Here is a 17,068-nt window from a genome sequence, read left to right as displayed (position 1 = left end):
TTTTGGGGGACTTTTCTATTTTTCGCTTGATACATATGCAGGTAATACATACTCTAAGTTTATCCAAGTTATCATAAAAAAATTCTGTATTTTTTAATTTTTCAATATCCATCCATCTGTTTTCTTTAGCCGCTTTATCCTCACGAGGGTCGCGGGGGAGTGCCGGAGCCTATCCCGGCTGTCAACGGGCAGGAGGCGGGGTACACCCTGAACTGGTCGCCAGCCAATCGCAGGGCACTTAGAGACAAACAGTCACAATCACACCTTGGGGCAATTTAGAGTGTCCAATTAATGTTGCATGTTTTTGGGATGTGGGAGGAAACCGGAGTGCCCACCCGGAGAAAACCCACACAGGCACGGGGGAGAAGATGCAAATTCCGCACAGACGGGGCCGGGATTGAACGCGGGTCCTCAGAACTGTACCAGCTGAGCCGCCGTGCCGCCTGTTTTTAAATAGTGAGAAAAAAAAAAATGTAACATGTACATACACAGTAGTGTATGTCCGAGAGGTTTATTGGTGTGGACTGCTCCTCATTTCACATCACCCTCAGTCGGCAGCACGTACATCACCAAAAACATTTCTCCTCCTCCGACTATCAGAACGACACGATTTAGGCCTTTGCGAAATTCCGGCGAGAACGTATCAAAGTATATAATCGCTTGTATGCACCTATGAGGGACGAAACGAGAAAACAAGCTAATCACGCAGATAATGCGAGTCGACGTGATGAACGGAACAGCTGTCTTTGATCGCTGGCAGCGGCGTTATCTGGTCATTATTTATTCTGGAAAACCAGAGAGCGGAGCCAGAGCGGAGGGAGACCAGATGAAGATGTACAGACAGACAGACAGAATCTGCTTTAATTAGTGGGAACAAAGGCTCGCAGCAACTGTGAGGAAGATCACAGTGGCGCCGCTTGGCAAACGAGAGGATGATGAGGACAGGGAAAGGATGAATCGCGTTGCACTACAATACTGGATTTGCTTTTGAACAAGGAGAAAAGTCCAAATTGGAGGGACGGGGGGGCCCGTTCATACAATGTCCAATCTCACGTTTATTTGTACCCCCGCTACTTTAGGAGGAAGGATCACAGCCGCTCAACCTTTCCGCCCGGCCGAAGACGACGGACATTGTCAAATCCCCGACTTCCCCGACACAAAACCTGTTCCCCGGCTGCAAAAGCAACCCAAACAGTTTCGCTACCAAGGGTGGTATCCCCAGTCCGCTTGAGAGAGGCCTCGGTCGTGGCTCCTCGTTAGGTAAGCTTCTGGACTACAGTGCAACTCTCAGTGTCGTGGTTAGGTAGCAGTCGGACAGACCTGAAACCATCAGCATTTGACATCTTAGTTTTTGTAAGCATATCATTCCTTTGCTCACAAGTCACCAATCGACACTTGTAGCGGCGTTGAAAAATTTCCACCTAGCTACAATTATTTCTGTCCCCGACTGCGATCCAGTACGATTTGCGCTGTCCGTAGCAAGTTTCTTGAAACAGGATATGGTCTTGGCAAACCAAGCAGTGCGAGGCCTGGTACTACCACCACTGAACACTGAAGCTCGAGAGCAGGCGTTTGTGCAAAGCCAGTGAAATTTGATCCGGGGAGGACTGCATTGGAAAGCTTTGAAGAGTGATAAACCTTTGACACTACCGACTTCAGGTCGTTCAAGGGCCTCGAGAGGAAGATTCTGACGGTCTACAACTTGAAGTCGGTACAGCTAAAATTTTATCACCCTCAGCTCCTCAAACTGGTCCAGAAATGCAGTGAGGAACGGAAAACTTTGTTTTTGCCAGGTGGCAGTTTTGCGACACGGCGGCAAAGTCAATTGGCGAGCCAGGGGCAAGGAGTTGATATGCTTACAAGAACTGAAATACCTAAACTGTCAAAAGGCTGATGACTTAAAAACATTAAATGTATAGAGGCTCCAATCCATTGTATATGTTTGAAACAGCATGGTGATCAAGCAAAAAAATCAAGGATTTACATTTTTTTTCTAAATCTCAGTCGAACTGATCCACCCCTGAAAAGAACAGCAGGAAAAATATCCACGTTCAGAACCAAAACAGGAGCAATCTGAAGTGTGACAGGGAGCTAAAACTGAACTATCTTCATCAAGATGTTATGAATAGAAATATTATGACTAATTTAGTAGTTTGTGATCATTGGGAAAACAAGGAAGTGAGAGATGAGCATACATTTGTTCACGTTCTCTTCTACTGACAGTGTAGAAATTAAACAGGACAAAGGAGGGAAAAGACATGGACTGTGTGAATCGTGAATTTTAGACTATGCCGCGGGCCTTCAACAAAGGATGACGGACCCCAAATGGCCCCCAGGCCATAGTTTAGACCCCACTGACTTACTCCATGTGTACTCGTGTGTGTGTGTGTGTGTGTCTGTACGTGAAGACATCCTATCCAGCCTCAACTCGACGGCGCTGTTCGGGGACCAGGACACGGTGATGAAGGCCATCCAGGAGGCCCGGAAAATGAGGGAGCAGATCCAGAGGGAACAGCTGCAACACCACCAGCAGGGCATGGAGGCGAAGCTGTCCGCCCTCACCTCGGTCGGCCTCAACAACTGCAGGGTTGACAAGGTAAGACCGTGAGCGCGGCTCGTCGGAAAATACATTTACACACGCAAGCAGATATAGTGGGCCAAAACCCGCGTCCAGACGCTCACGGAGACGAACCGGGCGTGTTCCCGACAACGCTCATTTGGCCACTCCCAATGGCCCCGCGCCCGAATCACTCATCCGATCCGAGACACATTCATGCTCTCACACACAGTTGGATCCCTCATCCTTTGGTGATTTTGTCATAAATTGGTGTTTTCCAATTTCAGATTGCTTGCGAGCCAATGGAAGTGTCCGATTAAGAATCTATAAAGGAGTGCGTGAATGTGATTGGATGAATTCGTCGGGGGGGGGGGGGGGGGGTTGCAGCCTGCTCAAACGAGGATGAAAAAAAAAAAACAGTGAGCGAGTTTATATTTGGACGGGAAAGCACACACCCTGGGCCGATAACTACGAAAAATATCAATGACATCACCGAGAAATCAAAGCCGACTTGACTAGCACAGAAGTCGTTCATATGGAAGTAAATATGTGCCACCAGGATTTGAATTTGAAATGCCACAGAAAACAAGTTTTTGAATATCAAATGTAAAGTGATCACATTTTCAATAGTTGTATTTCAGTGTAACTTTTCAATGTTAACAATTCAACCGGCTACAATTCGCTGTCTGAAATTCAACCGGCTCCAATTCGGTGTCTAAAATCCACCGTCTGCGCCACCAGGTAGGGTTACTTTAGGTCAGAACCGAACACCCAGAAAATCCAGTTACCCTTTCTTAGTATGTGACGTCACGTGACTAAGAAAGCGTGACTGCGGTTGGAGGGTGTTTCTTTCTGACCTGAAGTAACCCTGCCTGGTGGCACTGATGGTGAATTTTAGACAGCGAATTGGAGCCAGTTGAATCGTTAACATTGAAAAGTTACACTGAAGTACAACTTTTGAAAAGGTGATCACTTTACATTTCAAATTCAAATCCTGGTGTCACACATTTACTTCCATGCGTTCAACCCCTCATACGCTGTTGTTCATATGCCTGTTTTATTATGTTGTTTTTTTTTTTCATACAATAGTACTACAGTGGTACCTCTACAAACAAAAAAATTCGGGTTACAAAGTGCCTCTTGGGAAAAATATTCAATTATATTAGATTAGAATAGAGATCTGATACATATCCAGTAAACGGTTGCAATTAAAAGCCAATTTAAAAAACAACTGCTATGCCAACCTGTCCAATTTTTTGTGAGTATAAGTGCAGACTGACTGCGCTATTTCTGCTGCGTCTGTCACCCCAAAGTTACGTAGCACAAACTCAGATGTGGCCCCTCGGCACAAACAATGTGCCGGTGCCAAAAACAACAACTTGACATTTAACACACATTTGACACATCGTAAAACAATTATCTATTTATTCCCTGTTGCCACACAATCTGTTTACGCTGGCAGCGGCGACGAGGGGGTGACGTGTTCAGACTGCACGAGACCGACACACCTGTTGAGAGTTTTTGTGTCTGCGGGATTTTATCGGGGCTGTTTACAGACCTGGGGAGACACGACTTAACTTAATAAAATATTTGTGTTGTTATCGAGCAGTTTCAAGCGGCCATTATCAGTACGAGATCAATTCAGCAAATTCTGAACAATTCTTCGGGGTGTGACCTGTTTAATTCCAGTCCCAGTTAGAGGTCATTTCCAAATTAAACATCAAAACAGAGACAATTACATCCATCCATCCATTTTCTTTTGCCGCTTATCCTCACGAGGGTCGCGGGGACTGCCGGAACCGATGCCAGCTGTCAATGGCCAGGAGGCGGGGTAGACCCTGAACTGGTTGCCAGCCAATTGCAGGGCACATCGAGACAAGCAGTCGCACTCACAATCACACCTCGGGGCAATTTAGAGTGTCCAATTAATATTGCATATTTTTGGGATCTGGGAGGAAACCGGAGTGCCCGGAGAAAACCCACGCAGGCACGGGGAGCAGATGCAAGCTCCAAACAGGCAGGGCCGGGACTGAACACGGGACCTCAGAACTGTGAGGCCAACGCTATATCAGCTGATCTACCATGCTACCAGACAAAAACAAACATGCAGTGAAAGCAGGGATCAGGTGGAGGAACAATTAGAAAGGTGGAGGCGTGCACTAGAAAGGAGAGGAATGAAGATTAGCCAAAGTAAAACAGAAGATATGTGCGTGAATGAGAGGGGTGGAGGGGCAAGAGTGAGGCTACAGGGAGAAGAGATAGCGAGGGTGGACGACTTCAAATATTTAGGGTCAACAATCCAGAGCAATGGAGAGTGTGGTCAGGAAGTGAAAAAAAGGGTCCAAGCAGGTTGGAACAGCTGGCGAAAGGTGTCTGGTGTCCTATGTGACAGAAGAGTCTCGACTAGAATGAAGGGCAAAGTCTATAAAACAGTGGTGAGGGCGGCCATGATGGACGGATTAGAGACGGTGGCACTGAAGAAACAACAGGAAGCTGAACTGGAGGTGGCAGAAATGAAGATGTTGAGGTTCTCGCTCGGAGTGACCAGGTTGGATAGGATTAGAAATGAGCTCATTCGAGGGACGGCCAAAGCTGGATGTTTTGGAGACAAGGTTCGAGAGAGGAGACTTAAGATGGTTTGGACATGTACAGAGGCGAGAGAGTGAGGAAATTGGTCGGAGGACGGTAAGAATGGAGCTACCAGGGAAAAGAGCGAGAGGAAGACCAAAGAGAAGGTTGATGGACAGTTGGGGTTAGAGAGGAAGATGGAGGAGATAGACTAAGATGGAAAAAGATGACACGCTGTGGTGACCCCTATCGGGACAAGCTGTGTTGCCCTAAGAAATTCTTTCTAGCTCAATGCTGTCATATAATGAAACACTTCATTGACACGCAAAATGAAGACGCGTTGTGGCGACTCCTGACGGAAGTCGCCACAAAAGAAAAGAAGATCATTTTGTTTTATTCACCTATACCTTGGTGTTGCTTTTCTGAAGTACACGAAAGTAGCGGTGGAAGGAAACCAACAGAGCGTCATCTTAAGAACCGCTCGGACTTTCATCCATGTCCAGGGTGAAGGACTTGAAGATTTCTGGCGCCGCACTTCGTTGCTGAAGTTGGTGCGAAGGCCGTGACGGGTCCACGCCAGTGCCCGGTGCGCCCTAACGCCACTCTGAAGTCCTTGCCCACTTTCGGCATACGTGCAGCCCTCTGCGTCCCGTGACGCAAGCGGGGCCAGCTTTGTAGCGGGAGCGCACACTCCCAGGGATTCCCTTTAAAAATATCTTCAATCGATGAGTCAATCAAGGAGGGAGAGAGAGAGAGAGAGAGAGAGAGAGAGAGAGCACGAAAGAGAGAGAGAAAGAGAGAGAGAGAGAAGAGGGGAAAAAAAGCTGTCCTCCTCTCTTTAGCTTGTTGCCACGGTGCCAGTTGGCTGCGAGGAACTGGCAGGAACTGGGAGCGACGCTCATTAATATTGCACCGACTAACACTTTTAACCAACAGCCTCAACTAGGTCAATGTATATGTAAAAAAAAAAAAAAAAAAATGAATATCTATTTTGATTTGTCTCTCACTTTGTGTTTGGAAGGGAACAATGTTTACTTTTTCGACAATGTGAATTGACGAATAAAACTAAAACAAACTGAACTAACTAAAAATGTTCCGATTAGATGGCAAAGCGAGACACTTACCACGAATCATTCCTGTAGCTGGCAACATCGAACGAGTCTCTTGGATGGAGAATAATATACAGTGAAGAAAATAAGTATTTGAACACCCTGCTATATTGCAAGTTCTGCCACTTAGAAATCATGGAGGGGTCTGAAATTTTCATCGTAGGTGCAATCGATCTAAAAAGAAAAATCCAGAAATCAGCTGCAAATAAGTATTTGAACACCTGAGAAAACCAATGTTAATATTCAGTACAATCGTCTTTGTTTGCAATTACAGACGTCAAACGTTTTCTGTAGTTGTTCACCAGGTTTGCACACACTGCAGGAGGGATTTTGGCCCACTCCTCCACAGATCAGACAGGTTTTCTGGCTGTTGCTGAGAAACACGAGAGTTTCAGCTCCCTTCGAAGATTTTCTATTGGGCTTAGGTCTGGAGACTGGCTCGGCCACGCCAGAACCTTGATATGCTTCTTTTGGACCCGCTCCTTGGTTTTCCTGCCTGTGTGCTTCGTGTCATTGTCATGTTGAAAGACCCAGCCACGACCCATCTTCAGGGAAAGAGGTTGTTCCCCAAAATCTCAAAGTACATGGCCACGGTCATCCTCTCCTTAGTACGGTGCAGTCGTCCTGTCCCATGTACAGGAAAACACCTCCAAAGCATGATGCTACCACCCCCATGCTTCACAAGTGCATCTGATTCAGGATAATACATGGAGTGGAGGTGGACTTTTAAAGGCGGACGAACAGGTCTTTGAGTGTCAGAATTCTAGCTGATAGACACGTGTTCAAATACTTATTTTCTTCACTGTAGTAGTTGGAGAAATAGACACGAAAGATACATGGAATACCTACTTGATTACAGTAACTACCGTGTTTGTATTTTGTTACGTCGGAACACTGTGCGATAAGGTTTTGAGCTTCGCATCCTCAAAGATAAGACGAATACGGCGTTTTAATTTCAACCACGATTCATCCGTAGGCGGCACGTGGCAACCGCACACAACCCTGCGTTTGCGTTTCGTATACGCGAGAAGCTTCGTAACTCTTTGCGGGCGCTGATATTGTAACAAGCGCCACGAGCTGATTGGCGACGACGCGTAGACGCGCGCTCGACAGCTGCAGCCGCTCTGTCCTCGGGCAGGTGAAAAGCTCAGCTGGAGCGTGCCACATTGACAGCGGATTACATTTATCAGTCAAAGATAACGTTTTGTCAAGAAAAAAAAACAGCAACAAAAAAATGAGTTGGAGCTCATCTGCCTTGTTCGGTACACACTGGCAGTACTTATCAGGAAGGACGTACGGCACGAGGACAAACAGATTAGCAGCAGCCTCCCTCACAATTGTTTCATGGCCGAGAGTACCTGAGAAATATTTACCCGGAGGGGACTGCAAATATAAAAAATATTGAATGGCCTTTCATAGAAGCGATTACTGTTCTACAGATGACCGTCATTGATTATGAGTCGTTGTTTTTTGGCGGCATGGTGGCTCAGCTGGAAAGTGTTGGAATCACAGTTCTGGGGTCCCGGGTTCAATCCTGGACCTGCTTGTGTGGAGTTTGCATGTTCTCCCCGTGCCTGTGTGGGTTTTCTCCAGGCGCTCGGGTTTCCTCCCACATCCCAAAGACACGCAACTCTAAATTGCGCCTAGGTGTGATTGTGAGTGCGGCTTTTTGCCTCCACGTGCCCTGCGATTGGCTGGCGACCAGTTCAGGGTATACCCTGCCTGCTGCCCGTTGACAGCTGGGATTGGCTCCAGCACTCCCCTTGACCCTCATGAGGATACGCGGCAAAGAAAATGGATGGATGGGTTTCATTATTTTTTTTAAATTTGGGATTAGTGGGATGAGAGATGACTCCAGGACTCCTCCAACCCTCGTGTGGATAAGGATGGAAAATGCATGGATGGAATTTGTGAACTTTGCATTCCACGCCAGTGTTGTGAAACAGTTTAATGTCTTGTGGAACTTCTTTAAAAAGCAAACGACTGTAGTTGTGTTGAATTCACAGCACTTTTGCTGGTCCCGATCCATTTGGTCTCAGTTGCTTCAAGGCACGGGTCACCCACAATTCATGTCATACAGTCCAAATACAATTCATTCATTGATTACCCTGAAAACTCCAAGTTATTAATCCAAACCTGGCCGTCTTTCAGATTTGAAATTTTCTTTCTTTCATTTCTTTTTTTTTTTTGTGGTTTTGTTCAGAGGTGCCCTGAAATATGAGCGAAAAGATTTACGGATCTTTCCTGATACGAGCCGTTGTTCAGCTGATTTTTTTTCATGTCGTCGCTTTGACTTGAGAGCAAAAACTTGAGATTTCAGCACTGTATGAGGACGCTGAAAATGTCTCTTTTTTTTAATTGGCTTTAAAGCTGTTGAGGTTTAATGTCAAACTAAACATAAAACAGAGATAATTACACATTGTAGATTTGAAACAATCAAATAAATGAAGTCGGTTTGCATAATGCTAACACATAATGGGAAACGCCATTGACGGGCTCACAATTAGCTTCAATGCCGCTGATATTTGAACACAAATGGAACAGAAAAACATGTAGACAGGCAAATAAGACGATAACAGTAGTGAACAATGTAGACAAATAACAACACTCACAGAAATATATTTTTATTCTCTTGGAAAAATGTTAAGTGTATCATACTGAGTCACTTGTGCTAGGTGTGCAAATCTTCTCGGCTTGTGGCTGATTGTGTACTGAACGCCCAGGTCCCCCCCCCCATACCCAGGATTGCACACCAGAAGGAGCCGCAACAAAATAATCATGACGCACAACTGTTTACACTATATTATATATTCTGTTTTTATAAAGCAAAATATTATGTAGTATTATATTCTTCTTTTTTGGGGGGGTCTGGGACAGATTACTAGCATTTCCATTCATTTTAATGGTGAAAGAGGTTTTTACGTTCGAGTTGTTTCATGTTAAATTTACATCTTAAAGGCACCAGTCTATATTGTTTAATACCTTAGGGGCAAAATGTACTTTCCTTGAAACATTGCACCACTGTTCTGCCAAAGAAATACAAAAACACATTACATAAGCGAGTCGTTTATTTCTGCTGATTACATCACTCTTGTGTCTCTCAAGGACATCAGACGGCTTTGTGTCGGTAGGGGCAAACCGCGTGGGAAATCGTCACCTCTTATTTTTAGCGACACCGGCCCACTTAGAACGCCACTTAGCAAAAACCGCTCACAGCTCGAGGCCGTCACGGCGACTCGGCCCTTTTGCTTGCACGAGCCGACGGACTCGGAAGGTTTTCGCGTTAACGTTACGCGGTCGAAATTTCAAGCTAGTGCCTCGTCTGATTTTTTTTTTTTTTGTTGTTAAACATTGTACGACTTTACAAGAAGATTCTGCAAAAGTAACATAGACGGGATTAAGGAGAGGTTAAGATCATCCGGTGCATCTGTGAGAGAGGGGATATTAAATATTGATTTATCCTACTGTAATGACCGAGCTGAGGGGCGGCCTAAGTGCTGCTTACAGATGGATCAATTCATCTTCCCGCACAAAGTGTGTCCGATCGGGACAACGCCTCCCTCCCTAACCTTTACCTCGACGAGTGCCTCGTTCTCCGCCGGCCGAGAACGACGGCGCATCTCCGACTGCGCGTAAGATATTCATACACGGCGGGAGGCTTGTCTTTTTATTTGTCAGTTTTCACCACAGCCCCCCTCAGTACAATAAAACCTTTTTACAAGCCTCTCTCAGTTTATCTTTTTGAAATATTAATCCAAAGGTATTATTGTCTGCTGAGGGCAATTACTTTGCTCCATTATTTACTGGCTCCTCTTCACCCAGTGGAGGCTTTTAGCGAGAACACACACCGCGATGCCTGCAGTCAAATAAGCCGGATCTGAAGCCATTTGGAACCATTTGAATTGTTCCCCTCCGCTGTGCACGTGAGCTATAAACAGACATGTTGCGTTTGCGCGTCGCGGGTGAACGGCAAAACGCGCAGCTATGTTTGAACGCGTACACTCACGGGCAGTCGCAGTTTTACAATCAGGGAGTCCATTTTACTGGCCTTCAATACACTTTTTTTTTAGTTCAACAGACAAAAAAAGGTAAACGCCACGTCGAGTCGTGCATTTCATCACGAGTCGTCGTTAGTTTGCAAGCGAACTACCGGCTACCCGCACTAACGATGCCTTCGTCTTCTTCTTTTCCTTTCGGCTTGTCCCGTTAGGGGTCATCTTTTTCCATCTAAGCCCATCTTGTGCATCTTCCTCTCCAACATCCACTGTCCTCATTCATGTCCTCCCTCACCACATGCACCAACCTTTTCTTTGGTCTCCTCTTCCCTGGTAGCTCCATCCTTACCATTCTCCTACCAATTTCCTCACTCTCTCGCCTCTGGACATATCCAAACCATCTTAAGTCTCCTCTCTCTAACCTCGTCTCCAAAACATCGAGAGTTCCGATTTGTCATAATTTTGAAGCCTCGTTTTTTTTTTTTTACTTGCCATTTTTTCTCGACATACAAATTTGTCGGGTTTGTGACGATACTCTCCTCTGCTGTCTGTCAGTTTTGTGGATTTAGTCGTATCGATGGTGAGTAATTTTGACAAGCGTTCATTTGAATGCTCGGAATGTCAAGCGTCCATTCCTCGAGTTTGCCACCCGATGCGCGTCGGGCAGCATCTCGGTGACGGGCCGTCCACAATCGGGTCCGATTTTTTTTTTTTTTTTTTTTTTTCCAGTTTGGACACGCTTTTGTTTTGCACGAGTTCCGTTAGCATCTGTTAGCGTTTGCCTTTGTGATGACCCAGAAGTTCCTGCGAGATCAAATATATTCCTGTGCTGACACGGTCCCGGCCGGAATCAAAAGGCGAAAGGCCAGCATTAACCTATCGAAGTGGCCTTTTTCGCCCTGGAGCACCTCCTCTCCTCGGTATTGATGACCGCAATTGTCCATTTCCCCAATCTAAATCTCAGCCCGTAAATATTCAGATGGAGCTTACGCTTCTCCTAACCTATCGCTTGTAATGGTTCCACAGGTCCCGGCTGCCCGCCCGCGTGTGCGCGCCGTGCCAAGGGCTCTATGGAGGCAAAGCCCCCACAAAGACTTTGAATATAATCTCGTCTGGTCGGCCGCCCTGGAAGCAATTTTCTGCTCCTTTTCGACCGCTGTCTTGGAAATTGCAAAGCAAAGCGTTTTAGCTGCAGTGTAAATCCTCGGCATACAAGGCTTTGCCCGTCGTCCAAATTAGATTAGCCCCCAGACTCCCAGACGAGGACTGCGGCCAGCGAGTGCCGTTGTGACAATTACTTACATGAATGCTTTGTCCAATTGTTCCCCCAAACGAATACACATAAACACAATTGAAGTCTTTAGCCTCTTCTCATCTGGTACCCCCCCCCCCCCAAAAAAAAAGAAAAAAAAAATCATCAAGTCCGCATCTCGGTTTGGTCATTTGGCCGTGTCGGTAAGACAATTTTTTACATTGTGAATTTCTGGCTTGCTGCTTGGCCGAGACAAAGAACAGGAAGTTGGGCTCCACACAAAGCACAAAGTGACAATGTGATAAAGGATCGCTTTAGTTGTCCTGTCAAAGTTTTCGGGTATTCTCAATAAGTACGTAGTCTTATATTTCTTTTTGCTGACTTTATTTTGTGGTTAAGAAAACGAGGTAACATCCGTATTCCGTACCAGACTCGACGATCTTACTTGTATTCATTTCCTTTGCATAGTGCCCCCTAGTGTTCAGACTGTGTGCCACATATCTGACTTGTCTTGTGTTTTAGGCTAAATTTAAAAGTCTGGCAAGACCGTTAAAAAGGGCGCAGTTTGGTATTAAAATACCAATAATGATGAGTCGTTACGTTAAAAAGTGTTACACGCGTGAAACTTGCCATGTTAAAAAAAAAGGTTATTTTTGTAACAATATTTGCTTAAAATTGAAACATTTGCATTACAATTGTTAGACATAATGGCATTTTCAAGTGTTGGCAATCGCCATCAATGAGTACTCAAATGTGCTGTAAGTACTTTTGCTCAGTATGAATTTTTTTTTTTTATCTTATACTACAATTTCACAATGACTACTACCATTAGTACCATGCACAAACAATAAAGTACCGTCATTTCTGGCCTACAAGCAGTGACTTTTTTCACACGCTTTCAACCCTGCGGTTTATGGGGCGATGCGGCTAATTTGTTAATTAACGGCCGCAAGGGGGGCACTCGAGCGGAAAAGGTAAGAGTGAGACCGGTGGAATATATGTGCCGAAGGAGTGACTTTTACCGGTCCGGCCCTGTTAGCGCTGCGCTAGCGTGTTACTGCCGTGTCTCAGTGATTTTTACCGGTATGTTTTTTTTTTAACTGGCCCTGTTAGCGTAATGCTAGCATTCGCCTTTGCGTTAGCGCGGTGCTAGCATTAGCAGCTAGTGTTAACATGGCGCTAGTGTTAGCGTTAAACTCTCTGTGTACCGTCTTTCTTTGTAGATATCTCGTGCTTTAATGTGGGCACTTGCGGCTTTTACACGGCTGCGGCGTATGTATGTACCAAATGGTATTTCCTTTACTAATGTACTGGGTGAGGCTTATAGTCAGCTGCGCTCTGTAAGCCGGGAATTATGGTCGTCAGGTTTTAAAGAAATACACTGTATTTTGTCCTGGGAAATGCATAATGCAGTAATTTTCAGAATATCAACAATTTTTAGCCATTGAATCTATAATATTTGTGTTAAAGACCATTTAGAGACTTTTTCCCGACTAAGTGCACATTTCAAATGATGACTTAAGAGTTGCACAGTTTGACTTTTCCTCCCATGAAGCATCCCGATTCAGGACACTGTATTCTTTTTATTAAAAACAAACAAGAAATGACAAATTGGCAGCGAGCCCAGAGAAGGTTTCGCTCCCCCTTCTCTCTCCCACAGTTGAAAGCGCTTAATTTCATCAAAAGCCTTCTCGCCCCTTTCTCTTTTAAACAAATGAGGTGATGCCCTCGCATTGTAAACGCGGGGGGGGGGGGGGGGGGGTATTATGCCGCGTCTCGTCTCTGCGATGTTGAAGACAGCTAGCGCGGAAACAGACGCCAAGCTTTTGCGGCCGCTACTGTTGATTCTGCTGCTGCCGGCATTAACCCTAACAAAGGCAAAAGCGGGGGTTAAACAAGAGAGCGAGAGTCGGCATGAAAGGAACTGCGGCCTCACCGCATGGCTGGATATGCTTAACGCTGCAATGGCTGAAAACTCGCAAAAAAACTACTGGAAAGCTGCAGGATTATAAATAACATGGCAACTGGTTACAATCAAAATACGAACCAGATGAGCCCCGACCAGCCTTTGTCTCCGTCGGACCGTCGAGCCGTCGGCTCCGGGAGCCCTCCGAGGCGTCTTTTGAGGGCCGACGACTGAAACGCGAGCCGGCGGAGCCCGTATTGCGGTCAGCGGGCCCTTCGGCTTGCCTCGCGCCAGGTGTGCCGTATTACCAGAGCCACTTCAGCACATGATCGGACCTAAGTGGCTGTTTAGGGTTCTGCAGCTGTTACGGGCTCCTCGCATTTATGGAAATGCGATTGGATCATTTTCCCATGAAGGAAAACACAGCTGATATTTTTTTGCGAGACGTTCCAAATTGCGGGATTTCGCAGAGGGTTCTGAGCTTAAAATTCACCGTTTTAACTGCACAGCCAGTATGAGCGAATCGGGTTGGGTTCATTTCAATTTTCACAATATTTTGCTCAAGCAAATTGCAACAACACATTATTTGCCTCGTTTTTTTTGGTTTTGTTTTGTCCAATATTTACACAAATTGAGAGTGCTCAGTCTAAATACAGGTTCGTATAAAATACAGTAACTTGTAAATAGACTAGTCAGTCAGTTATGTCATGTCATTATCCAAGCCGCTTATCCTCACAAGTGTTGCGGGAAAGCTGGAGCCTATCCCAGCTAGCTTCGGGCGAAAGGCGGACTAAACCCTGAACTGGTCGCCAGTCAGTCACAGGTGAGATATCGACACCATCGCTGAGCGGGAATCGATCCCACGCTGCCCGCACCAAAGGCAGGCCGTGCGTACCACTACACCATCAGTGACCAATTACCTCTGCTTCTCTATCGGAATTAAAGCCGCCATTTTGTGGGGGTAAATGCGAATCAGGTTACGTTTCCACCACAAAGCGTTAAGAAGGGTTGATTGTGTATACGGTACTACTCAAGTAGTCGTGATTTGATTCAACATTACGCGACGCGAAAATCACAGTGTTAAAAATGAAATGTTACGGTGGGGCGACTGGTTAGAGCGTTAGCCTCACAGTTCTGAGGACCGGGGTTCAAATCCCAGCCTCGCCTGCGTGGCGTTTGCATGTTCTCCCCGTGCCTGCGTGGCTTTTCTCCGGCAACTCCGCTTTCCTCCCAAAACATTAATTGGACACTCTAAATTGCCCTAGGTGTGATTGTGAGACGCTGCGACCCTTTTGAGGATAAGTGGCACTGAAACAGAGCAACATAATGTTTAAATACAATATATTTACATTTAATCTCTGTTTTTATTTAGCTTTGTGCAATATGTTTTAACTCACTCAGGATTTCAGTATTGGGCTTTCCCCTTTATTTAATTATATTAAATTTAATTAATTTAATTGCAAATTGTGCACAATGTTATTGGTTCACCCTGTATGAAAATTAGTTCTTTTTTTGCACAGTTCAGTTATATGTATAATAATAATATATAATACATAATAATTTGCGGTCAATCTTTTGGTACTGTCTTCAAAAATCTATTTAGCCCAATTTCCATTTAATTTATACGCAATAATTGACTGCGGAAGTTTTGTAAATATTATTTTTCCTACATTTCAGCGCAGTGTTAATGTTGAAACTTTGTCCAATGTTATGGCGGCTTACAATAATTGCGATCAATATTTCTAGGATTAAAACCTCGGTCTTATTTTCGATGAGTACTTGGACTACTACTATACTTGAACGTGCTCGGGGAGCAAAGTATAATTGGCACTTGGTGTAAAATGTTTGGGAAGCGCTGACACGTTTTTGGGGTTATGAATGAAAAAGTGGGCGATCTGCAGCGTGACTCTTTCATGTGTTTCTGAACAATCCGCGGCCATATGGCTTCGCCTATACCCTGCAGCTATTTACAAAGAGGCTGAAGGAGTGTCAGTATTGGCAGCGCGTTTGCTTAAATATAGGGCAGCGGTACGCACAATGCACAGGGCCGCCCGCCACCCGCCTTTGCCCAGAATACGCCCTGTGGGCTGAGCAGCACATGTTCTGCGGCCTGCCAGATTAAAGCTCTCGCTGCGGCACCGACGAGAGCTCCTTTTTGGCAAGTTCTATTCCTTCTCGTCATCCCTCTTCCTCCGTGACGCACGTCTCCGCTCGGGCCGCCTGGTCTGCAACCGACAAACGTTTCCGGACCGAGCCGATGATGATGTGTTGTGCCGTCGCTGCAAACGGGGCCGCGCCGCGCCGAACACGTTTAAGGGAGAAGCTGGTGGCTCGCCAGCGCTCGTGGTCCACGCGAGGGACCAATGGATGCCTTCTCGTTTTAGCTTTTGTTCACCCACTTTTGAACTTTACCTCCGCTCATCAAGCATTCTTCTGGCTTCGTTCATCTACCTTTTTTTAAAATGATTTTTAGCTCTAAAATCTCCCTTTCCAAGATGTCATTTATACTGCTGGGCTCGCTGGCAAGACAGACTGCCCCCCCACCCCCCCGTACCGCGTGTCCTTTTGCTACTCCTCTGTATCAGAGTGATCAGTAAAAATTTAATGACACTATAAAATAATAAAAGCGCCATTAATTTATCACAGCACTTGATGCGTGGGCAATAAGGAAGCATTAGTTCAGTGAATATTTTCAAGGTTTAAAACAAAACCCCGATGCCGTACGGACATAAATTACCACACGTAGAACCAATAAGTATATCACGCACGGTGTATAAAATTTTATGGAAATTTGTGCTTCCATATTGCACCGGCAGCGTGATGATAATTAGCATATCAAGCACAGGAAGGGTAACAAAGTTACTCTTGCTAGACCTTCACACCGAGTGGGGAACTGTTGACTCCCATAAAGCGGGAAATCAGTTGGGTGCATGGGACAAAATGGAGGGTTGATCCTCAAGCTAATCCATCCATCCATCCATCCATCCATCCATTTTCTCTGCCGCTTATCCTCACGAGGGTCGTGGGGAGTGCTGGAGCCTATCCCAGCTGTAAACGGGCAGGAGGCGGGGTACACCCTGAACTGGTCGCTGGTCAGTCGCAAGGCACATGGAGACAAACAGTCGCACTCACAATCACACCTACGGGCAATTTAGTGTCTCCAATTAATGTTTTTGGGATGTGGGAGGAAACCGCAATTCCCGGAAAAAAGCCACGCAGGCACAAGGAGAACATGCAAACTCCACACAGGCGGGCGGGGGATTGAACCCGGGTCCTCTGAACTGTGTGCTTTACCAACGGATCCACCGTACCACTGGCACAATTAGATGTTGAAATTAATTTGTATTATTCATTAGAATTAGGCGCCACGGTGGATTCCCCCCCCCCCCCCCCCCCCCCCCCCCCCGGTGGATCAGCCGGAAAGTGTTGCCCTCACATTTGTGAGGTCCCGGGTTCGATCTCGGCCCCACCTGTGTGGAGTTTGCATGTTCTCCGTGCGCCTGCGTGGCTTTTCTCCGGGTGGGCGCTCCGATTTCCTCGCACAAACCAAAAAAAACATGCAACATTAATTGGACACTCTAAATTGCCCGTAGGTGCGATTGTGAGTGCGGCTGTTTGTCCCAATGTGACCTCCGATTGGCTGGCGACCGGTTCAGGGTGTACCCCGCCTCCTGCCCGTTG

General features: G+C 46.0%; 1 protein-coding gene across 3 annotated transcripts in view; it reads left to right on the top strand.

The window, feature by feature from the left end:
- The window catches only part of sox6 (SRY-box transcription factor 6), a 169,531-nt gene that overhangs the window by 127,786 nt on the left and 24,677 nt on the right, over positions 1–17,068 (top strand). For all 3 annotated transcript variants that reach the window (XM_061813779.1, XM_061813778.1, XM_061813777.1), the window contains exons 12-13: positions 1,080–1,260; positions 2,409–2,596. In XM_061813779.1, the coding sequence (XP_061669763.1) occupies positions 1,080–1,260; positions 2,409–2,596 (369 nt within the window). The remainder of the gene's footprint in view (positions 1–1,079; positions 1,261–2,408; positions 2,597–17,068) is intronic.

The sequence above is a fragment of the Syngnathoides biaculeatus genome, chromosome 3 (genome assembly GCF_019802595.1).
Source record: "Syngnathoides biaculeatus isolate LvHL_M chromosome 3, ASM1980259v1, whole genome shotgun sequence".
NCBI lineage: Eukaryota > Metazoa > Chordata > Actinopteri > Syngnathiformes > Syngnathidae > Syngnathoides > Syngnathoides biaculeatus.
The sequence above is the reverse complement of the archived record's forward strand: the minus strand, read 5'-3'. Positions and strand labels throughout refer to the sequence as shown.